We start from the raw sequence: 25,014 nt of genomic DNA, 5'->3' as shown, positions 1-25,014 counted from the left end.
ACTAGACCCATGGCACCTGGGTCTGCCCCGTGACCTCCTGCCAGCGGGTGTTTGACACTTCACGTGGCCTCAACGTGCACATAGCCTGGCACAAGCACCGTGGTGACGTCACTGCCACTAGTGGCAAATGGCGGTTGTTTTGATTATGTATGCGTGATCTCGTTGTGTGTACAGTTATGTGTTCCGATTATTATTGTCTCTCTCGTTTTCTGGAGGTATGTATCACCCATCCTGATAATATCGTTGATCTCGCTTTAACAATTCTGATTCTTGCTTAAACAATTATGGGTGTAATTATGTCAGGTCTCGGGTTTAAGATCTCACCGCAGGATACAAGTTCGTCGTTACGACAATGATGCACAAGTTTAGGAAAGAAGCACTCAGAAACCTGTTTTAATCTAAGCAACTTCAATCTCACTTACTCTGACATCAAGCCCTTATCATCAGAATACCGACAACAGTGCCCATGCAAAAATACGTAACTCAGCAATCCGTACTGGATGATCATAAAAGCATTAATAGTCAGATCACATGATCACGTGATCAGAACAATAGGCAAAGCCGCAAAATGGCAGTATTCGTTCCGAATGTGTGGGAAAATGACTTCTAAACTGGTTAGGGAAACATCAACGATCGAGTCGGACGATTATGTGATTAACATACAATGGCGCGCATCTAAACGACAATTTCCTTGCATACGCACGGGAAAACACAATGCTTATCAAAGGGTTAACACAGCAGCCACCAATCATAAGACGATGCGATCAAGAAAACAACGGCTAGCACCTCTAAACAACCATATTTATGCACGCGTACAGGTTAATAAAAACGCAATGCTTTCGAATGGTTAACACAGCATACCACCAATCGAATTGCAACATTAAAATTAAACAGTTAACACCTCAAAACCAATATTCACACTGATATGCGTGTTGTGTGTGTGTCGGGGGCAATCATGCCAATTGCGCTAGTTATAACGGATAGTGTGGCGTGAGTTCGTCTATGTGTGATCCTTGCATAAGGATCGTGTCACCACAAGCAAGCGGTATGGTCACGTGGTGTGTGTGTAAGAGTCAGTCTTCTGTTCTTCTCTGTACCGAAAATACCTCGGGCCCCGCGAGGGAGCATTGATTGGTAGTCTTGGATGTTGCGAGCCTGCAGCTTGGCATCCACTCGGGGCTGTCTGCCTGTCAAGTCAGTCCACAGCGGGAGTGTGCTTGGCATTCTCGCGTCAGCACGCTACCAGCTCGCCATCGCCTTCTGGAATTGCAGAAGGGGTGTGCAGTGACCACGCTGGTCAGGCGCTCGCAGCTCGTCAGCAGAGAAACTTTCATCACCACTCTTGTCTGGCACGTCGCACGGTCGTGACCAACAGCTGAGAGTAGCTGGGTGTGCAAATGTGGGGGCTACCATCCCCCGCCATCACCGAATTGTCGGGGCCGTGGTCCCCCGACTCCCCCTTTAAATTCGTCCCACTACCCCCCGGCTGTTCCGTGGGGTCCGGGCTACAAACCCCTAATTCTTCGCCCCCTTGCGCCCCCGACTTTGCGGCTGCCCGCGTGGGCATGTTTCAATTGGCGACTCGTACGCTTTGTGCTTGCGGCGCGCTACGCGAGTTCGGTGGCGTGCTGCGGTGAGCGTGCTCGCAAAGTAAAACCCCGTCCCGCGCGTGAACGAACAGGTGCGGCGCGCCGATACGTGATTCCCTCACACACATGCTCTACGCGCTCATACAATAACAACCACGATGCTGCTCCCTGCCGAGCACCGGGCAACAATCACACGCGAGGGAGTGGGGAGTCGGGGGTGGGGGGCCAGGGGCGTCTGCCGTGCGCGCGCTGCGGATTGGGGGGAGTCACTCCACTCCGATTTAAAGGGCCGTTTAAACAGCCGCGCGAATACGCGCACGTCAGGCGCTTAGCTCGCTACCTCGCTATAGGCAATCGCGCAGACACGCGACCGCAACACAGTCGCACAGGCACGCAAGCGCTAAGTGCTACACTCCCTTATTCGCCGCAAACAGCCGCACGGGTACGCGAGCGCTAAACACCACCGTAAACAGCCGTGTAGGCACGCGCACGCTAAGCACTGCCGTAAACGGTCATACGGGTACGCGAGCGCTAAACACCACCGTAAACAGCCGCGTATGCGCGCGGACACAAAACACTCTCCACCTTCCTCTTCACCCTCCAAAAGACCACACGACCCAGTTTGTCCCCCTACCAGTCATTTTATTTATCGCGAGTAACCCGTTAACTACGCGTGATTGTGTGAGTCAGCAGGCCCCCTTAGCCTATCCATCGGGAATCCTAGGCTCAATTCACCCAGCCTATCGCTCCGTTTTCTACCCTCTTCTCACGCTCCGTGCTGCCTTCTCCATTCAGATTTCGGAATGCTCCGGTCCCGTTGTTATTGGGGTCCCTAATTCTACCTATGACAAAGGCGTATCGCTGTTCCCACGCCTCGTGCCACCCTGTCCATTCAGATGTCGGCTATTCTTATCCCTTTGTTATCTAGATCCCTGATCCTAACAAAGGCATTCCGATCCGCACCCCCTTGGCCTCCTGACTCGTGCTTGTGTGTGTGCAGTTTCACTCATGGTGGTTCAACGGCCTCTGCCATGACCACGTAACTTTAATATCAGGTCAGGGTGCCGCGGTGCATGTCAGCCATGGGGGAAGATCGCCCAATTTCCGGCCGCAGGAAACCATGAAGTTTGATCCCATTAGGGGCTTCTGGATAAAAACCCATCGGCCAGGTGACCTTCCCTCCCGGCTCTACGCGGGGTGTGTGTGCGTTCGTGCGGGGGGGGGGGTTATCACCCCCCGGTGGTGGTGTGACAGCGGTGGGTACGGCCCCCGATGGAGCTGCTCCGCCGCGGCGGCACCACACAGTCTCCCGAGGTGCCAGTCCCCGTCCCGGGTTGACTGGAGCACCTCGCCTGGGTTGCCCCTATGAGGTAGCGCCGCGGGGTCCGCGGGACTCGTCCGGCTCTTGTGGCTGGCTTCGGCGGTGGTGGCTCCGTCTCTCGGGATTCCGGTGGCGGTCTCCTCCTCCACTCCAGTGGTTCTCTCCGGTCCTGGGTCCCTGCGGGCTGGGAGACAAACTCGGGGGTGGTAGGGTTCAGGGGCCGTCGTCCCCGTCTCTCCTGGCTCGAGTCGGGACCCCCTGGGGCCCGGGGCTCCGTGCGAGGCCCCCGGGTATGGGGGGTGTGGGGACCCCGGCGTTTCGGGGTTCTCGAACGACGGGGTTCTCCCTCGCTGGGGCCGCCCTCCATGGTTTTAGTCGCCGGACATTGACTACCCTCTCCCGTCCCCTCTCCCCCCCCTGAATCAGTACCGTCCAGGGGGAGATCTGTCGCCCCACGGTCCAGGGTCCTCACCAGTAGGTGGTTAGCTTCCCTACATGTCCGGTCCCGACGACAGGGGTGTGCACCACACCTTAAAGCCCGCCGAGTAAAAGGGGGGCTCCATTCGGGGTCGGGCGCCCTGCTCCTGCCGCTGGTGCGCGGTCTCACCTTGCGGGTTGGCCCGGACCCTAGCTCCTCGGAGGGTCTCCATCAGGTGCTCCCTGGGGCGGCTCCCTTCCTCCCGTTGTGGCAGAGGGACACCGAACAGTAGATCTGCGGGCAGGCGAGACTCGCGACCAAACATCATTAGGAACAGCGTCTGTCCCGTAGATGTGTGTACTGTGGTGGCGTAGGCGAACAGAGCATAGGGGAGGTGTTCGTCCCAGTCCCGTTAATTCGCGGCCGCCATGCGTTTAAGCTTCCCGGCTAGGGTCTGGTTCATCCTCTCTACCATCCCATTTGCCTGGGGGTGATATGCCGTAGTTCGGTCCTTCTGGATCTCGAACTCCCGGCACAGCACCTGGAATAGCTCTGCCTCGAACTCACTACCCTGGTCAGTAATGACTCGTTTGGGGATCCCGTGCTTAAGTACGTAGTGTTCCACGAACGCTCGGGCCACTACGAGGGCTGTCTTATCGGGGATGGCCACCGCTACGGGATCGCGTGTGAAGTACTCCACCGCTACGAGAATATATCGGTTGCCCCGGTGGGATCGCGGGAATGGTTCCTGCAGGTTGATCCCAACCAGCTGGTTCATCCGGCTGACGCGGAACAGTCTCAGGGGTACCTGGTATCGCGCTGGTTTCGGCCCGCATTGCTGACACGCGCGGCAGCCCTGCACCCAGGCGGCCACGTCTTGTGCCAACTTGGGCCAGAGATACTGGCGACGCAGCGTTTCCCGAGTGCACCGTTCCCCGTCATGGCCCCCGAGTGGGTGGTCGTGCACTAGTCTTAGCAGCTGCGGTCACACCTGGGTGAGAACGCAGATGCATCCCGGCTGGCCGGCTTCAGTTAGTTCCCGTACCACCCCGTTCTGTACGCACAACCCGGCATACAAACCACTCCAGGGTCCTGGTAGGGTGTCCTTCTCCTGTAGGGCCGCCTCCACTGCTGCCAGATCTGGATACTGCAGCTGGGTCCATCTCAGCTGCTCGTCGTCCAGGCCCGGGAAGGCGCAGCCGACGTCCTCCTGGATCCGATCGGGTGGGGTTGAGCGACCCGTCGGGCCCCGGGGTGTGGGCTCCGTGCCCACCGAGTGGTCCCCCGGGTCCCTGGTTCCCCCTGCCAGGGTCTCGGTTGCACATACTGCACTGTCTCTCACTGGAGGGGGGTTAGTCTCGGTGCGCTCCTGGGGATCTGGCAACGGCCCCCCGTGAAGCACGGGCAGACTTCATCCGCCCTTGTCTCGGCGCACACCACGGGTTGCCTCGACAAGGCGTCCGCGTTTGCGTGTGTACGTCCAGCTCTGTACTCGATTTGCAGGTTGTACTCCTGCAACTGCGCAAACCATCGGGCTATCTGCCCCCGTGGTTCCTTGAACGTAAGGAGGAACTGCAGGGCATAATGGTCGGTGCGCACCAGACATTTCCTGCCGTACAAATACGGCGGAAATTGTTTACACGCGAAGATCACGACATACAGTTCTTGACGGGTCATGCAATAATTCAGCTCGGCCCCACTCAGGGTCCAACTGGCGTATCCGATGACCCGCTCCGTCCCACCCTGCACCTGTGACAGCACCGCGCCAAGCCCACTGCTGCAGGTGTCGGTGTCTAAAATAAAATCCATGGTGAAATCGGGGAAAGCTAGGGTGGGGGTGTGGGTGAGGTGGTCTTTGAGGGTGGCGAAGGCCGTCTGGCAGGCCCCCGTCCAGGTGAGTTGGGTGAGGGGGCGTTCAATCTCACTGAATCCCTTTACAAATCGACGATAATAGGTGGCGAGCCCCAAGAATGACCTGATCCCCCTCAGGTTCATTGGCTGTGGCCATTCCACTATGGCACGCACCTTTTCCGGATCGGTGCACACCCCCGCCTCGCTGACTCGGTGTCCGAGGTACCCCACCTCGCGCTGCGCAATGTAACGCTTGAGCTTGAAATGGGCTGCTCGCAGTCGCTGAAACACCTCTCGCAGCATGGACCAGTGCTCAGACAGAGTTCTACTGAACACTATCACGTCGTCCAGGTAAATCAGGCACTGTTGCCACTGTAAGCCCCACATCACCAACTACATCAACCGCTGGAACGTCGCGGGCGCGTTAGTGAGTCCAAACGGAAGCACTCGAAACTCGAACAGTCCCATCGGGGTGGTAAATGCGGTTTTCGGCCGATCCTCCTTTGCCATCTCCACCTGCCAGTACCCGGATGCCAGATCGAGGGTGGAAAAATACCGTGCTCCTGCGAGGCTGTCAAAGGTGTCGTCGATGCGCGGTATGGGGAAGGCGTCGCCGAGGGTGACTGCGTTCAACTTGCGGTAATCAACGCAGAACCTGGTCGACCCATCCTTTTTCGTCACTAGCACCACCGGGGCAGACCAAGGGCTCACCGAGGGCTGGATTATGTTATCATGTAGCATATCCGCGACTTCCTCTTTGATCTGGGTCCGTTCAGGCGCGCCCACTCGGTATGCGGGGAGTTTGATCGGTCGGGCTGCACCTGTGTCAATTTGTTGCTTAACAAGGTCTGTCCGGCCTACATCTGAATCGTGCTCACTGAACACGTCGGCGTACTCCTGCAACAACCCGCGCAGCTGATCGGCCTCCCCCTTAGGTAAATCTGCCCAAGGCACATGTAACGCATCATGCAAGGGAACGATCTCGGCCCGGGGGGTCGGGCCGACCCGCCAGGCCAGATCCTGGTTGTCCTCGGGGTGGCCAGGGTCTTCCGCCCAGAGTGCAAACACCGAGTTGTTAGAGTGTTGCGCGAGCAGGGGGTGTATGGTGGCTACCGTGGTGCGTCTTCGTAGCATTGCTGGGGTACTGTGTGGGTTAAACACTCGCATAAACAGTCGGCCCCCATTTGTGTTCACCAGCGTGGCTGACCCTACAACTCCGTACCGCGCTGCAAACTCCGGGTGAGGAGTTAGCATCACCTCGCCCGATGGTCGGTGTGTGGGGTCAGTGGAGGGGGTTGCCACTGGCACCAGCATCTCGGCAAGCGGCTCGATGGTGACGGCCGACACCAGCGTAGCGGCCACGGGTGTGAAGCGGGGGCGATTCGGCTCGGGTCCCAGGAACGGCATCCGCTCCCCGCTGCCCTCCGCGGTGGTGCATCGCTGGCGGGACTGCACGTTGAGCCCCAGCTTTTCCAGGAGGTCCGTACCTGCAATACACCCGTGGCACAACACACTCGAGACGTAGAATTCCTGTGTGCACACCTGGTGTCCGAGCCGGACCTCGAGGGAGATCCTTCCCAGCAACCCCATCCTGGCTCCGCTCGCTGTGTGCAGCGCGTGATCCGGGGCCTGCAGGCGGCTCACGTCAACCCCGAGCACGCTGCAGTGCGTGGCGCTCACGAGTGAGGCTACCGCCCCCGTGTCCAGTAGGATCCGGGTGCGCTGCCCGTTCACCTGTCCTTCTACCAGCGATGTGGCCCCCGTGATTCCCGCCACCAGCTCCCACAGCCAATCGCCCGTTCTCACCGCGTCCCTGGGTGTTGTGGTCGGAATCTAATTTTTTTAGCCCCTAAAACGTTGCGGGCAAACGCCTTCCATGACGGGGTCCCCTGGCCGGTGAATATATGTCTTATTTTTGCGTGGGGTAACGCGCTGCGGGTTCGTGCCGCCTCTGACACCAAACTGTGGGGGCTACCGTCCCCCGCCATCACCGAATTGTCGGGGCCATGGTCCCCCGACTCCCCCGTTAAATTCGTCCCACTACCCCCCGGCTGTTCTGTGGGGTCCGGGCTACCAACCCCTAATTCTTCGCCCCCTTGTGCCCCCGACTTTGCGGCTGCCCGCGTGGGCATGTTTCAATTGGCGACTCGTACGCTTTGCGCTTGCGGCGTGCTACGCAAGATCGGCGGCGTGCTGCGGTGAGCGTGCTCGCAAAGTAAAACCCATCCCACGCGTGAACGAACAAGTGCGGCGCGCCGATACGTGATTCACTCACACACACGCTCTACGCGCTCAGGCAATAACAACCACGATGCTGCTCCCTGCTGAGTCCCGGGCACCAATCACACGCGAGGGAGTGGGGAGTCGGGGGTGGGGGGCCAGGGGCGTCTGCCGTGCACCCGCTGCAGATTGGGGGGAGTCCCTCCGCTCTGATTTAAAGGGCCGTTTAAACAGCCGTGCGAATACGCGCACGTCAGGCGCTTAGCTCGCTACCTCGCTATAGGCAATCGCGCAGACACGCGACCGCAACACAGTCGCACAGGTACGCGAGCGCTAAGCGCTACACTCCCTTATTCGCCGCAAACAGCCGCACGGGTACGCGAGCACTAACCACCACCATAAACAGCCGCGTAGGCACGCGCACGCTAAGGACTGCCGTAAACGGTCGTACGGGTACGCGAGCGCTAAACACCACCGTAAACAGTCGCGTATGCGCGCGAACACAAAACACTCTCCACCCTCCTCTTCACCCTCCAAAAGACCACACGAGCCAGTTTGTCCCCCTACCAGTTATTTTATTTACCGCGAGTAACCCATTAACTACGTGTGATTGTGTGAGTCAGCAGGCCCCCTAGCCTATCCTTCGGGAATCCTAGGCTCAATTCACCCTGCCAATCGCTCCACTTTCTACCCTCGATTAAATAGCCTCCATCTTACCTCTCTCTCTTACTCACGCTTACTTCCACTCTGCTGCACTGATGGATGTAGAAGGACGAGGCTGCGGGTCGTCTCCATAGAGGGTTGAGCCTGGCTGCGCTGAAGCTCGTCACACGGACGTCTCGAACGGCTGGCTCTCCTGCTCCGTGGACCACGATGATATTGAAGAAGAACTCTGGTCTCGCTACTCTAAGCCTCTGCGTTTTTATCCTACCTATCACAAAGGTATCGCACATCCTGCACTTGCTCGCCCCTGCCTTTCATATTCGGATCTGTGACCTTATCTAGAACAAAAGGTATTCAGATGCTTCCACACCCGTGCTTGCCCTGTCCATTCAGAGGCCGAGTTATTCTCGTCTCTTTCACATTCGGATCCGTAATCTTACCTGTAACAAAAGAGTTCCGCTGTTCTCACGCTCCGTGCTGCCTTGTCCATTCAGATTTCGGAATGCTCCAGTCCCGTTCTTATTGGGGTCCCTAATTCTACCTGACAAAGGCGTATCGCTGTTCCCCTGCCTCGTGCCGCCCTGTCCATTCAGATGTCGGCTATTCTTATCCCTTTGTTATCTAGATCTCTGATCCTAACAAAGGCATTCCGATCCGCACCCCCTTGGCCTCCTGACTCGTGCTTGTGTGTGTGCGGTTTTACTCGCGGTGGCTCAACGGCCTCTGCCGTGACCACGTAACTTTAATATCAGGTCACGGCGCCGCGGTGCATGTCAGCCACGGGGGAAGATCACCCAATTTCCCGGCCGCAGAAAACCATGAAGCTTGATCCCATTAGGGGCTTCTGAATAAAAACCCGTCGGCCAGGTGACCTTCCCTCCCGGCTCTACACGAGGTGTGTGTGCATTCGTGCGGAGGGGGGGGGGGGTTGTCACCCCCCGGTGGTGGTGTCACGGCGGTGGGTACGGCCCCCGACGGAGCTGCTCCGTCACGGCGGCACCACACAAACAGCCGTCGCGCGTCTCCTCCGGGAAGGTCTTCTGCGGTGAGCAACCTTGTCTCCGCAAGTGACTTCAGAAGCAAACAACAAGGAAACCAAAATAAAACGTAAGAGAAACCTTCCAAAAATACTTGCGTCTGCTTTTAGCAGAAGCTCCACACTTTTGCCGATTACAAGGGCAAGTCCCGGAGCCTGCCAACACAAAACTGGTTTGTGTGATTTTTGTGTGCCATTATACAGGATTTTCTACCTCATATAATGACTTAGATGTTCCTCCCGCGTTCACACCCTTAGAGCATTCATCCGGCCAGCCTTGAATGGCCTTTTGTTCTGGCTCTGTAGACATCATGGCGCTTGGTATCATTAACACCATCCTCCCTCCGCATGTCATTCAGTTTGTGTGGGCGCAGACCCACGTAATTGTCCCTCGATGTGGTGTGTGTGTGTGCTGTCCACGTGTTTAAGTGTGAGACAGCATTGGTTACCCCACCCCACCCCCTCTGGGTGTTCGTGTATAGGTTTATCCCTTCTCCTATTGAGCCTGGTTTTGCCAAGTTCGAGTCCCACTCACAGCCAACTAGGAATTTCTAGCGTATTTAATTCATTGCCTAAGACACATTAAGGCCCGAAGCTTATCCCACCTTTGCACACGTGGTGCATCCATCGGGTCAGCATGAGTTCATCCCTGGTTCGGGCTCCGCAGACATCCTGGCATCTGATGTCATAACCCTGATAAAACTCCCCTCCCTCCAGGTCAGCCCACGATTTATGTGGGCACAGACCCACTTAATTGCCCCTTGATGTGGTGTGTGTGTTCTGTCCATGTGTTTAAGTGAAACGGCCTTCCTCCCTCTTTAGGTCGACTTATTATTAAAAAGGAATTACTGCTGCAGCATGCAATGCCAGCCACTGGGAAGACAAAGGCGGTCGGGCAAGCTCTGGTTATCTCCCTGGAATACATTACAGTATTTTGGTCGTGGACAATTGACGTAATTCGTAATATGTATATCTTCTGAATTATCCTTTGGTTCAATACTTCAATATAACTTACATAATTCGTTATCAAGTTTATGTTTAGCCCAAACTAGGTTGTAACAGTAATTACACTGGTCTACAATTTTTTAGACGTCGTCTGCTTCATAGATGAAATGTCCTGTTTAATATGGATTTTGATGTGCTAAATAAAATATGACACATAGAAAGAAAATAAAGTAAATAACAAAATACGACGTTTCGATTGCAACACAAGCAACCGTCATCAGGTATGAATGAATGAGAAAACAAACCTAGTAAACTTAGAAATGCAATGCAACACAGAGAGTCGGCTAACACAAAAAATAACACTTTACCTGGTTGATTACGTTCTTCCAAAGATTGCTAAATTTGAGATCGAGAAAAAACACAGACACGGAGACACATAGAGAGACACACACGCAGAGAGAGACACACAGAGACAGACAGACAAACAACGTCTCTGGGATGGGGCATTATATAGGGGGGGGGGGGGCAGATAAATTAGTATGTCAATGAGAGCGGCCGGAGGAGAGAAATTAGAACTTGACAAACCTGGTAAAAAAATTAGAAATAGGAAGTCTGAGAAACAAACCTAGTAAACTTAGAAATGTAATGCAATGCAACACAGAGAGTCGGCTAACATAACAGTTAACACTTTTCCTGGTTGATTACGTTCTTCCAAAGATTGCTAAATTTGAAGTTAAGTGTGAGTTGTGTGGAAATCTTCCCCGTAGAGGTGGTTCAAACTTGATTTGAATCTTTCCTGACTGCAGGAATTACTCTTTGGTTCTTTCGGTAAAGTCAGGTAGAAAAAAAAGAAAATAAATAACAGAATACATTTATAAGTTTAGGTTTGTTTTCTCATTCATTCATACCTGATGATGGTTGCTTGTGTTGCAATTGAAATGTCGTATTCTATTGTTTATTTTATTTTGTTTCAACGTGACTTTACCGAAAGAACCAAAGAGTAATTCCTGCAGTTACGAAAGCTTCAAATCAAGTTCAAATATGACAATTCAAACAACTGATTGGCTACTGTTGCCAAGATATTTCAGTTTTTTACATCTATGTATATTGTGTAAATAGAGTTGTACTCATAAATTGTAAACCTAGGTATTTTCGTGTGTTTATGGGTGCTTTACATGATAACATGCCACCTGTCCTATTCATGTAACACTTTCTAATCAGCAAAAGGGTTATATACATAAAATGTATTATGAAACAAAAGGCAAAAAAGTATTATTATTAAAAAAGTTACATAGTTGAGTCCTTATTCAGTGTCTAATTGGCGCTTCTTGGCTTGTCTCTTGTATTTGTAGTGAGTTCAACTGAGTCGCAGACTTACTCTTGGAGGAAACACATTTACTTAACTCTAACACACGGGGTAACTGTCCCTTAACAGAATAACAACCTATGGTGGTGACCACCAGGCTAACTACACTAATTACAACGTAACTAGCTACAATGGACTGGACTGCAGCTTGGGTCCCGGTCCACATGTTGGAGACTCGATAGAACGTAGGACGTTGACGAAAGCTTCTTCAAGATGAACAACAACGTCAGTCCCTCTGGGTGACCCGGCTTATATTCTCTGCGGCGTGGCCGGCTCCGCCCTTGGCCACGACCATTTTCCAGAATCCTTGAGCAGGATCTGGACCCGGACCACGTGATCACCTCTAGCCCCCACTTGGGGCCCCTTTGTAGACTTAACCGGTCACGTGTCCTCTCGGGTCAACCAGAGTGCCATGGCCTTTAGTAACCCTGGCACTCCCACACCCTATCCTGTAGGGCTGGCACTGCACGCCAAGCGTGGTGCCACCTAGCGCTATCAACCAGCACTCACCGAGCCCCTATAGGGCCGGTACTACACCCACATCATTGTGGTGTCCGCGATGTTCCTACATCGCACGCCGTGCCTCTCGAAGGCCGGCACGGCACAGTGACATCCCGTGATGTCACTACATATTTATTAAATGGAGCATATCTTGTCACTGTCCAGCAATAGTCTGCAAGCATTAATGGGCTATATTTGCCCTGATAGCGTTTCTCCAGTGTTGAAATGTCCTGCTGAAATTGCTCACCATGCGTCTCGCTCACTGCTCTGCAGTTCGATGGGAACAAATCTAGATGAGAGTGCAAAAAATGTATCTTTAGTGACATGTTGCAATCAAGGTTTTTGTATGCCTTGAGGAGGTTTTCCACCAAATCCCTGTAGATGTCTGTCTTGTTGTTTCCGAGAAAATGTTCTGCCACTAACCGAAAGGCTTTCCATGCCGTCTTTTCCTTGCCATGCAGTGCACTATCAAATGCATCATCTCGAAGAAGTTGACGAATCTGAGGACCAACAAAGACACCTTTCTTTATCTTAGCTTCACTTAACCTTGCTGATATGATCTGTTGGCTCTCTCCAAATCATTAGCACTGCAAAAGGCATACATTTCCTTTTCCTGTTCAACCACTGGTGAAAAGTAGTTGCATAAGTGTTGCAGCATACAGTATGTGCGGGGTCCACATCTTGTCCTGATCTCCAATTTTACAGCGATAATAAAGGTGATAGGCTTTCTTAACCATAGTGATTATACTGTGCTTTTGTGATGCAAAAGTTAACTTCACCACAAACAGCAGACGTTATCTGCTTTAAATTTCGATTTAAAGCTTTCGTGACTGCAGGGATTCATCTTCTTGGTTCTTTCGGTGAAGTCACGTAGAATGGAAATAAAATAATAAAAATAAAACATAATAAAACATAAAATTCTCACGACGTTTCGGCCACAACACAAGTAGTCTTCTTCAGGTGAAGGAACAGAACTGTCGGGACGACAGAGCTTCAATGACTGCTGATAAGATTCACAGCGTCTTTAAAAGCTAGGTGGGAGAGGCAAAGCGCCTTGATAAAGGAGTTTACATATAAACAGGAGAATTTAACATTGAAATAGTTGTGTTAAAGTGTTGGATCAGCAGGGTGTTAAAGTCAGGAATTAGCACGTAACTGGGAGATTAACATGATGTTAATGTGAGGGATTAGCATATGACTGGTCACGAAAATAGCTATGTTAAAGTCAAAGTTTACATCTCAACAGAGGCATTTAGTATATGGACGCTAAAGGACTGCAACTACCCAACTATCATACAATAAACCGATGTGAAAAAACTAAGTATATACTACATCAATATTTTAACTACATCAAGTTACAGTACAACATTCAGTTCCGCGTTGATGTTGTTTGTAAACCAGGTGGGTGCTCAGCAGACCAGGATAGAGTCTCATTGTTGTTTATTGTTACCAGGTAAGGCCCCACTTAGCTGCTATGTAACTCTTTTTCAGAAGCGACCTGGCGATCACAAAAGATAGCTAAACGTAGTGGCTTATCATCATTGTGGACATTTAAAGCAGCCAAATAGTCGAAACGCGTCAGGGTCGTGATCGAACCCACGGTCTCCTGCATACCTAGCAAGGCAGTTAACATCTCCGAGGCACCGTGGCGCCCTAATGTATCTGTAGCTATTTTAGTGTTTGTTCAGCAGCTGGATGTTTGCCTCTCACTGTAAACACCATCGCAATCCTGCCCGCATCATCCATCGTTTGTGACAATAAGCGTGGTAGCAGCAGTGTCTGGTCGTACACAGCGGGAGTCCGTGCGGCGTCACGCTCGCCTCTGGGAGCCATCGAAGACCCACATTACAACTCAATTTAGCCGATCCCAGGGGGGAGGGGTCGGTGGATGACCTGAATTATTTGACTATTCATATTTTAACGAGGTTTTTTTTTAATTTTGTAAAACCAAAATAAGTGACCCATGTGATTCTTCAGTGCTAAACAACCATACTGCCGGAGGCATTTACAATTGACCGTGTGGTGGGAGCGGTCGTGCAATACTTGGCGCTGCGCTGTGCTCCGTACTCGGCGATCCCAGTAAAATTCCCGCTCACAGCCACCAAAGCCGGTTACGATTTTCTGAACTGGCCCTGGGCCTCCACTAGGTCGACTCAGCCTCAAATGAGTACCTGGTGCGCTGTGTAAACATCGACGCTGGGGGCAACAAAGGCGGCCGGGCGTGGTGTTGGCCACCGACCTCCTCGTGTACCATGCCGGCCTTTATGGGTGCTCGCTAACAGCACTTGCTCCTGCAGTCCGTTCAGGCTACACGGGGGATCTTTGCTTTTGTGCGCGGCGCCTCTCTGCACGCCTCGGCACGCCACGCCAGCTGGGAGGTTGGAAGGCACGGGACGCGCCACGGGAAATGCTTGAGCCATCAATTTCCACCAGCCTCGGGATGATGAAGGGGAGAGAGAGCGCCCATTCATCACGGCGCGAAGGGGTGAGCGCATGTCACGTGCCGCTCGCCCTCGCCCACTTGCACACAAAGACGAAGTTCCTCCTCTCGGCTCGGATGAAAGCACCGGAGGCACTTACTGTGAGCGAGCACCTATTTAGGCCCAACGTGGAAAATAGCGTAGTGATGATGCCAGCTCTGTCACACAGCACCAGGCACCCATGATATAGGTTAGATTCAAGTCCAGTGTTGTTCACTAATTTTCAGATGGGGGTGGGGGGTCACTTTCTCCGATAAGACATCACTGGTGTGAGGGCCGCCACACATGTGAAACCATTGCGTATTTCACGATGATGATGGGGTGTTTTCATGTGTGTATTGTCGGGGGCCTTGATAGCTGTTAGCAAGCACATATCGAGGCTAGCATTCGAGTCCACAAAGGGTCGCCAATGGCCTTGCAATAAAGAACACTGATTTAGAGTATTTGTCTGCTATACATTTCCACGTGATGATAAGCCACTTCGTTAAGCCATCATTTCTGGCCAGGCCGCTTCTGAAATAGAACTATGTAGCAGCTCAGTGGGCCTTATCAGTTAAAATATAAAAATAGCTTATTTAGGTACGCGCACAACGCCAACGGTGGTGGTTACGGCGGTGGTTGTGCAGTTGGTCGTTTTTTTTCTGGAATATTTGCTGGTTTTTATCCAGGATGTTTCTGTTGCGCGTCGTCGCTTTAAGATGTTCTCTGTTTATATTTTTGTTGCGGTTGCACCCGACTCATGAGCCGCATGGCTCACAGGGCTATACCTAATAAATGAAACTTGAAAAACTTGAAACTTGAAATTGGGATAGTTTTTAATTGATCTTGGGGGAGCCCAAACTATGCACAAGTCACCCTGTGACCCGGGCTGCCATCGGTGACACGCCTATGCATGGGCGTGCGTGCACAACTTAGTTGAACTGTCGGATGCCAACACGTCCATGTTCACTCGTACATGTTGCACACAGAGACAAGGACAAACACCCCCCGATTCCAGCCTGTTGGGGAAAGTGCTGTTAGCAAGCACCTATCAAGGCTAACAGTGCCCACGAGAAGGTGGGTGTGGTCTCAACTACACCTGGCCGCCTTTGTCTCTCCAGTGCCGATGTTTAGACAAGGCCCACTGAGCCATGTAGCTCTGGCTATAACAAATGACAGCTCAACCAAGTGGCTTATCATCACGTGGAAATGTATAGCAGCCACATACTCTGAACGCATGATGTTAATTCTGAATGTGGAAGGACTCGGAAGAAAGAGCCACGCGACCACGGAAAGAGACAGAGACGAGAGAGAGACATGCAAACTCAAAATATGCATCACGAGCTAGGGTCGGGTTCGAACCCGCGTCCTCCTGCATACCGGGCGAGTTTGTTAATATCTGAGCCATGGACAGTTTTGGCGCTGGGGTGGAGCCTGCACCTCCCAGATTCACTCTCCTCCTCCTGTGGGAGAGCTTACTGCTAAGGTGCCACCCCACACCCCCACCGCCCATCCGAGATGAGGAACTGGCGCCAGGCGCGTGGTGCCTCAGGCCAGGTACCGGGCATCCAACTATCAGTGCAGTGCTCGGCTGCCTCGCTGGAGATGTGAGGGCAGTACGAGACACCACTGCAGCTGGCGCTCCCCAATTTCGCACAAAGGCAAAGATCACCGCCCCCAGGTACCCTGTAACAGACTGTTGGGGCAAGTGCTGTTAGTAGCGAGTAGCAACACCTATGAAGGACCGGCACTGCGGCACACGAGGGGGTGGGTGGACCGCACCTCGACCGGTGGCCGTGAGCGGGAATCGAACTCGGGTGGCCGGGGTTGGTATAGCGCAGCGCGCTTCACCGCTACACTACCGCTCCCCACACATACACATAGACACAGGTGCAACCTCTTGCCAACTTAAATAACTTGTCTATCGGCCACTCGCGGGGAGCAGCGACGGTTGGCTGTGTACGGTGCGAAAGAAGTTCAACATACATACACCGCACCTCCGATTAGCACGGTTGGCTATGTACGGTGCGAAAGAAGTTCAACATGCACACACAACGGAACGACACTGCCGGCACCGCTTCACTCCCAACCCGCAATCATTAGCGTGGCAGTGTGTCCGTCACGGCGCTCTAATTGTGCCCGTCACTTTTATTGGATCATCAATCACAGACACAGATCCACGCACGAAAAAAACTGCTCCGTCACAGTCGTGTATATTTGGAGTTTACGTGTCTCTCGCTCTCCGTGGTCGAGTGGATTTTTCATCCGGGTCCTCCGGTTTTTTCCATCCACAATTAGAATCAATATCACACATTTAGAGTATTTGTCTGTTCCTATAAATTTCTATGCCATAGGCCAATTCATTGAACTATCGTTTATGGCCAGGTCGATTCTGAAAAAGAGCTATACAGCTCAATGGGCCTTACCTGGTAAAATAAAAATAAAATAAAATATTTCAATAGTCTATATTTTGTACGAAGGAGATGAATTGCCTGCCACTCTCTTGTGTTGTGGCTTTCATATTGTCTATATCTAAACTAATTATCATGTATTTATGTTGTATGTATGGTATATACATGTTGTATGCATGTTGGACTTCTTTCGCACCATACATATCCAACCGCGCTAAATGGAGGTGCAGGGGAAGGACAACAAACTAAACATATAAAGCAGTTATAAAGAAATCAGTATTTTAATCTAGATGATTTGAAAGTGCATAGCTCCAGCGGCTTCCTGATGGAAGGGTGTTCCAGACGGTCGCCGAAGCGTAGCTCTTTGTCCGGCAGTTAGCCATAAGCCGATACTGCGAGGATGAGCGGCGGAGTCCGCGTGATGGTTGATGCTCCTTGTCGGGAGAAAGAGGCGAATTATCATCGTGTTGTGTGCCATGTGTCACGTTAGACTCTGTTGAACTGAAACTCGAATCTGAACCAGAGGGTATTTGCCTGACAGCATCTGGCCGCTCACCGGCATTGGTTCAATGCGATTCTGCTGATGAGACGCCGTATGTCGAAACCGGTCCAGAGTTTGCTCGCATTCAATCGACGCTGCTCAAATTAGTCGCTCCTAGTAGGCCACGTAACTGATGGGATGCTTCAAAACATGCATTGCACGTGTGTGGAGGGTTTGTGTGGAGGGACAGGTGTGTGGAGGGACAGGTGTGTGGAGGAACAGGTATGTGGAGGGACAGGTGTGTGGAGAGACAGGTGTGTGTGAGGACAGGTGTGTGGGGGGACAGGTGTGTGGAGAGACAGGTGTGTGGGGGACAGGTGTGTGGAGGAACAAGTGTGTGGTGGGACAGGTGTGTCAGGGGACGGGTGTGTGCAGGGACAGGTGTGTGGAGGGACAGGTGTGTGGGGGGACAGGTGTGTGGAGAGACAGGTGTGTGGAGGGACAGGTGTGTGGGGGGACAGGTGTGTGGAGAGACAGGTGTGTGGAGAGACAGGTGTGGTGGGACAGGTGTGTGGGATGAGTAGTGTGGGATGAGTGGTGTGTGGGGGGATGAGTGGTATGTGGGATGAGTGGTGTGTGGGATGAGTGGTTTGTGGGATGAGTGGTGTCGTTGTCGCTCTCAGCATAGCTGATGGCCGAGGTAGTTTCAGGGTTCCAGGGCACGGCATCCGGCACTGCTGAGATGCCAGATTCCAAGTTGGGTTTCATCCACTGGCTGTGACTCTACCGGGTGTGCTGCTCGTGTTGAGCGAGTTGACGTCCATTTTTTACATACCATTTATTTATATGTACTTCTTTCGTACCGTACATAGCCAACCACAGTTATCGGAGGTGCGGTGTATGTGTGTATGTTGAACTTCTTTCGCACCGTACGTAGCTAACTGTGCTAATCGGAGGTGCGGTGTACCTACGTATGTTGAACTTCTTTCGCTCCGTACATAGCCAACCGCAGTAATCGGAGGTGCGATGTGTGTGTGTGTGTGTATGTTCAACTTCTTTTGCACCGTATGTAGCCAACCGTGCGAATCAGAGGTACAGGGGAATGGACAACAAACTAAACACACAAAAGCAGCTTCAAAGAAATGAGTCCTCAACATGCCTATGCAGTATGTGCAGCAAACCGGTCACCGTTTTAGACCAGAAAAAACTGTTTTTCATTCGGTTACCGGGTAACGCAAGAAAGTCGAGTTCAATTACCCTCGTATACAGGCGTTGAGCACACGTCCTATGGACACGGACATTGTTGATTGCGAGCCAGCGACGTCTATCCACTGTAACATCGCCGAATGCGTCATTCCACACGGGCAGCGTCCCAAACGTCTGTGCTCTATTTGCATTGTCCTCTGCATCCTTCCCATCGAGAAATATGCTGCTTGGCTAGCTCTCACTGGAAAAAATAAAAACGATAAATAATAAATCTACGTGTGAAGTTGCGAGATAAAGTGAATTTGTGTGTCTGTGGACATCAGCGATGAGTCACGGCCTGTGAGCCCCTCCACCACCCCCTCTGCATCCGTTTTATTACGTTCCAACAAATCACACGGACGCCCGCGATCCATCTGCGTTGGAGAATCTCACACTCGTCCGCTCTCCTCGCAGTCCGCGGGGCTTGTGAGCCCCCCTTAATGCTAATCAGTGGCCGCTTTCTGAGCTCCTGGCTGATGGGAGCTATGCGTTGGGGGGGGGGGGGGGCTATAACCCTGAAAAATCATTACTCAGTGTCAGCGCCTCTCTATCAGACATGAGTTGGTTGGAAAGGGGGTTGGGGGGCTATATAAACACCTGCCAAAGCCCGAAACGAAATAAATAACAAAGCCCATAGCGGCGCGAGGGCTAGCGTGGTGGGAATCGCCCCTCGACTTGAGCCCCTTTCAATAAAAAAACTGAACTTACATTTTTTTATGTTTTACCAGGTTAGACCCACATTGGCACGTTTTGAGCTCGTGACAAAGCTGACTTATTGGCTGTGACGGGTGGTGGTGGCGAGTTTTACGACGCATTTTTATTTACGCGATGTAACCCCACGAAAAAAGTTTATTAGAAACTCAACTAGGAACACGTACACACACCGAGCAAATGAAATCCCCGACTACTACTACCGAGCAACATTAAAAAAATAATACACGAATTAAGAAATGGCACGAAAACCAAAAGCAAAAACAATGTTAAAGTTATCACCACACATCCTAGACCACAATCCCAATTTGAAATAAGGGAGACCTAAACTGTAAAACTATTTAAATTTTACTAGGTAAGGGCCCTATGATTGCTATGTATATCTTTTTTTAGAAGCGACCTGGCTATCACAAACTATACGTCAACGACGTGGCTGATATCATCACGTGGAGATTTAAAGCACCAAATACTCTCGAAGCACGTGACGTTAATTCTAAATGTGGAGGGGAAAAACCGGAGCACCCAGAGAAAAATCCACGCGACCACGGGGAGAGAGAGACGCACACTCCAAATATACAGCAGGCGTCAGGGTCGGGATCGAACCCACGACCTCCTGCATACCAGGCGAGGTAGTTAACATCTCCGAGCCACCGCGGTGCCCTGATAATGCATCAGCACGACTGAGCTGACTCGACCTCAGCGTTCTCTACTCATTTTATATGGAGGGGGCCACTGTCGCCAATAAGACATCATCAGTGCGAGGGCCGCCACATTTGAATCCATTGAAGTTTGACAGCAGCACGGTGATAATGGGGGGGTGGGGGGTGTTCTCACTCTTTGTGTATTGTCGGGGGCCGCACTGAAGGCCACCAGGGGCCGCGGAGCCTTGCAATGAAGAACGTTGCTCAACCGCATGCTCGCACATCGCAATACACGTTCAGCTTTCGAGAAATTATCCTCCCCGGCGAGATGTTATCTCGCTCGCCTAGTATGCAGGAGATCGTGGGTTCCATCCCGACCCTGACGCCTTCTGTATATTTGGAGTTTCCGTGTCTCTCTCCCCGCGGTCGCGTGGATTTTTCTCCAGATCCTCCGAACACTCGTTTCATAATCAACAAATGATCAATGAGGCTTGTATATGCGTGTGTATTAATGACTGAAACATAAAACGTAATTTAATTTTCACTACCAGAATCGTGATGAATACTTGATCTACTAGACTGTCCGTATCGACCCACAGACTGTGTTCAACCACTTCCTCACCTACTCACCCACTCACACACCCACCACACTGCAGCTCACAACAATACACTCACCCACTCGCTCACCTACTTACCCACTGACTCACCCACTCGCTTACCCACTCACCACGCTACAGCTCACAATAACACACTCACACACCCCCTCATTCATCTACTCATTCCCTGACCACACTACAGCTCACAACACACTCACCCACTTACTCAATAAATCACCCACCCACTCACCACACTGCACCTCACAACGACACACTCACACACCCCTTACCCATCCACTCACTCCTTAAATCACCCCACTCACCACACTGCAGCTCACAACACACTCAACCACTCACACAACCCGTCACCCATCCACTCACTCCTTAACTCACCCACCCACTCACCACACTGCAGTTCACAACAACACATTCACCTACTCATCCACACACACACTCGCTCACCCACTCACCACACTGCAGCTCACTTCTCTTCCTGCTTCTTCCCTCGCACCGCTCCACTTTGGAATTCCATCTCCCGTCATCGTCCCCCCCCCCCCTTCCCCCAAGAGTTAATAATAATTACGTTGTTTCTAATCAAGCGACCAGTCAACTCTCTGTTAAAACTCGGATCGTGCTGTGGGTTTTTTGCTGGCCACGTGGCATTTTGAGACTTTAAGGCCTGCAGCTGAGCAATTGTGTGCATAAAAGCCCTCAAATATGGTGAGCGTGTCTTCTGTAGGGTATTGTTTTACCTATTGATTTTTTCTTCTGCCAGCTGTTCACGTTCATTAGGTTGACTTGAAGAGCGTTGGTGAGATTCTCATCCTCCTGTCGTCGGTTTGTTTACGATTCAGATGACTGCAACAGCTCAACGATCATCTACTAAACAATTTTTTTTGCCAGGTAAGGCCCCACTGAACTACGACAGCTATTTTTTCAACAAAGTGGCTTATCATCATGTGGAGATTTATAGCAGCCGAATACTCGAAACGCGTGACGTTGATTCAAAATGTGGAGGGAAAAACCAGAGGACCCGGAGAAAAATCTACGCGACCACGGGAGAGAGACACACACACACACGCAAACTACAAATATACAGCAGGCGTCAGGGTTGGGATCGAACCCACGACTTCCTGTATAACAAGCGGGGTAGTTAATATCTCCTAGCCACCGCAGCGCGCCCATGCTCTCTGCTCGAGCTCACTCCAACAGAGAGAGCACTGGCACTCTTGGTGCTGTCTTAGGAATGGACTGCAGTGGAGCTGTGAGAGCACTGAGGGTAGTGGAGCATTGAGAGCAGTGAGAGAAGTGGAGCAGTGGAGCAAAGAGAGCAGTGAGAGTATTGGAGCAGTGAATTCAGTGCTGCAGTGTGAGCAGTTGAGTAGATAGAGCAGTGGAGCAGTGGAGTAGTGAAAGCAGTGAGAGCAGTGGAGCAGTGAAAGCAGTGAAGCAGTGAGAGCAGTGGAGCAGTGGAGCAGTGAGAGCAGTGGAGCAGTGAGAAGAGTGGAGCAGTGAGAGCAGTGGAGCAGTGAGAGCAGTGGAGCAGTGAGAGCAGTGAGAGCAGTGAGAGCAGTGGAGCAGTGAGAGCAGTGAGAGCAGTGAGAGCAGTGTAACACTGAGAGCAGTGGAGCAGTGAGAGCAGTGGAGCAGTGAGAAGAGTGGAGCAGTGAGAGCAGTGTAACAGTGAGAGCAGTGAGAGCAGTGAGAGCAGTGAGAGCAGTGGAGCAGTGAGAGCAGTGAGAGCAGTGTAACACTGAGAGCAGTGGAGCAGTGAGAGCAGTGGAGCAGTGAGAAGAGTGGAGCAGTGAGAGCAGTGTAACAGTGAGAGCAGTGAGAGCAGTGAGAGCAGTGAAAGCAGTGAAGCAGTGAAGCAGTGAGAGCAGTGGAACAGTGAGAGCAGTGGAGCAGTGAGAAGAGTGGAGCAGTGAGAAGAGTGGAGCAGTGAGAAGAGTGGAGCAGTGAGAGCACTCAGAACAGTGGAGTAGTAAAGCAGTGAGAGCAGTGGAGTAGTGTAGTAGTGAAAGCAGTGGAACAGTGAGAGCAGTGGAGCAGTAAGAGCAGTGAGAGCAGTGAAAGCAGTGAGATCAGTGAAAGCAGATGAGCAGTGAGAGCAGCGGAACAGTGAAAGCAGTGAGATCAGTGAGAGCAGATGAGCAGTGAGAGCAGTTGAGGAGTGAGAGCAGTGGAGCAGTGAGAGCAGTGAGAGCAGTGAGAGCAGTGGAGCAGTGAGAGCAGTGGAGCAGTGCAGCAGTGAGAGCAGTGGAACAGTGAGAGCAGTGAGAGCAGTTGAGCAGTGAGAGCAGTGGGACAGTGAGGGCAGTGAGTGCAGTGGGACAGTGAGAGCAGTGAGAGCAGTGACAGCAGTGGAGCAGTGAGAGCAGTGGGACAGTGAGAGCAGTGGGACAGTGAGAGCAGTGGAGAAGTGGAACAGTGAGAGCAGTGGGACAGTGAGAGCAGTGGAGCAGTGGAACAGTGAGAGCAGTGGAACAGTGAGAGCAGTGGAGCAGTGAGAGCAGTGGAACAGTGAGAGCAGTTGAGGAGTGAGAGCAGTTAGAGCAGTGAGAGCAGTTGAGCAGTGGGACAGTGAGAGCAGTGGAGCAGTGAGAGCAGTGGGACAGTGAGAGCAGTGGAACAGTGAGAGCAGTGGAACAGTGAGAGCAGTGGGACAGTGAGAGCAGTGGAACAGTGAGAGCAGTGGAGTAGTGAGAGCAGTGGAACAGTGAGAGCAGTTGAGGAGTGAGCGCAATTGAGGAGTGAGAGCAGTGGAGCAGTGAGAGCAGTGGAGCAGTGAGAGCAGTGACAGCAGTTGAGGAGTGAGAGCAGTTGAGCAGTGAGGGCAGTTGAGGAGTGAGAGCAGTGGAGCAGTGAGAGCAGTGAGAGCAGTGAGAGCAGTGGAGCAGTGAGAGCAGTGGAGCAGTGCAGCAGTGAGAACAGTGGAACAGTGGGAGCAGTGAGAGCAGTTGAGCAGTGAGAGCAGTGGGACAGTGAGGGCAGTGAGTGCAGTGGGACAGTGAGAGCAGTGAGAGCAGTGAGAGCAGTGGAGCAGTGAGGGCAGTGGGACAGTGAGAGCAGTGGGACAGTGAGAGCAGTGGAGCAGTGGAACAGTGAGAGCAGTGGAACAGTGAGAGCAGTGGAGCAGTGGAACAGTGAGAGCAGTGGGACAGTGAGAGCAGTGGAGCAGTGGAACAGTGAGAGCAGTGGAACAGTGAGAGCAGTGGAGCAGTGAGAGCAGTGAGAGCAGTGGAACAGTGAGAGCAGTTGAGGAGTGAGAGCAGTTAGAGCAGTGAGAGCAGTTGAGCAGTGGGACAGTGAGAGCAGTGGAGCAGTGAGAGCAGTGGGACAGTGAGAGCAGTGGAACAGTGAGAGCAGTGGGACAGTGAGAGCAGTGGAACAGTGAGAGCAGTGGAACAGTGAGAGCAGTGGGACAGTGAGAGCAGTAGAACAGTGAGAGCAGTGGAGTAGTGAGAGCAGTGGAACAGTGAGAGCAGTTGAGGAGTGAGAGCAATTGAGGAGTGAGAGCAGTGGAGCAGTGAGAGCAGTGGAGCAGTGAGAGCAGTGACAGCAGTTGAGGAGTGAGAGCAGTTGAGCAGTGAGGGCAGTTGAGGAGTGAGAGCAGTGAGAGAGTATTGGAGTCGTGACTGCAGTGCCGCAGTGTGAGCAGTGGAGGAGCTGTCCACCTGTTTGGTGGTGCTGAAGCGCGCTGACCACGTACACGAGGTCTTGCTACCAGGGCGACTGGGCACCCCCAACTACCCCCCACCACACACTAAGACAGAGATCCACCTTATAGCCTTAACAGACTGTTGAGGGGTTGTGGATAGGTGGTCAGCACCACGCCCGACCGCCTTTGCATCTCCAGTGGCGATGTTTACACACCACCAAAGGTACTCATTAAAGGCCGAGTTGACCTCGGGGAGGAGGCCCAGGACCGGTTTAGATAATCGTCACTGGTGTTGGTCGTGAGCAAGAATCAAACTCCGGTCGCACCCCACACTCCCCTCACACATCCCACTCCTTACACACTCTACTTCCCACACACACCACACACACCACATACAACCTCAATCACACTCCACTCCCCACACACCACAACCACCCCAATCACATTCCACTCCCCACACACCACACACACCCCAATCACACTCCACTCCCCACACACCACACACATCACAATCACACTACACTCCCCACACACCACACACACCCCAATCACACTCCGATCCCCACACACCACACTGCCCTAGCCGAGCTGTGCGGGTTTGCGCTCCCCTCTCGAAACCAGTAAACCGGAAGAACATCTCAGGGGCGCGAGCTAGAGACAGACGGCGCTGTGCGCGTGAGCCGAGCAGGAGCAGCAGGAGCAGCAGGGGCAGCAGGAGCAGCAGGAGCAGCAGGAGTACCGGCACCGTCACCGTGGCCACCTCGGCCTCCACCGCTGCCGTGTGCTGCTGTTGTTGTGTCGTAGTGGCGGCGCGTGGTAGCGGTGGCCGCACGCCCGCCCGCGACACGAGCATGACTCCTCGTGTCGTGCGCGCTCTTCGTCCCGGCCAGCCAGACGAG

At 52.5% G+C, this 25,014-nt stretch overlaps 1 protein-coding gene across 1 annotated transcript; it reads right to left on the bottom strand.

Annotated features, from left to right (window-relative positions):
- Positions 1 to 377: 377 nt before the first annotated feature.
- Positions 378 to 24,983, bottom strand: LOC116954648 (uncharacterized). Its single transcript, XM_076052434.1, has 5 exons — positions 24,855 to 24,983; positions 8,998 to 9,133; positions 3,518 to 6,666; positions 2,823 to 3,094; positions 378 to 1,260 (listed from the first exon to the last, which is right to left on the bottom strand). Exons 1-3 carry the CDS (start codon positions 24,966 to 24,968, stop codon positions 5,573 to 5,575), a joined length of 1,344 nt encoding a protein of 447 aa, XP_075908549.1. The 5' UTR covers positions 24,969 to 24,983; the 3' UTR covers positions 378 to 1,260; positions 2,823 to 3,094; positions 3,518 to 5,572.
- Positions 24,984 to 25,014: the final 31 nt, after the last annotated feature.

Source organism: Petromyzon marinus, chromosome 56, assembly GCF_048934315.1.
Source record: "Petromyzon marinus isolate PM22_M1 ecotype Great Lakes invasive population chromosome 56, UKy_Petmar_22M1.pri1.0, whole genome shotgun sequence".
NCBI lineage: Eukaryota > Metazoa > Chordata > Hyperoartia > Petromyzontiformes > Petromyzontidae > Petromyzon > Petromyzon marinus.
Note: the sequence above shows the minus strand (reverse complement) of the source record. Positions and strands in the feature narration are given on the sequence as shown.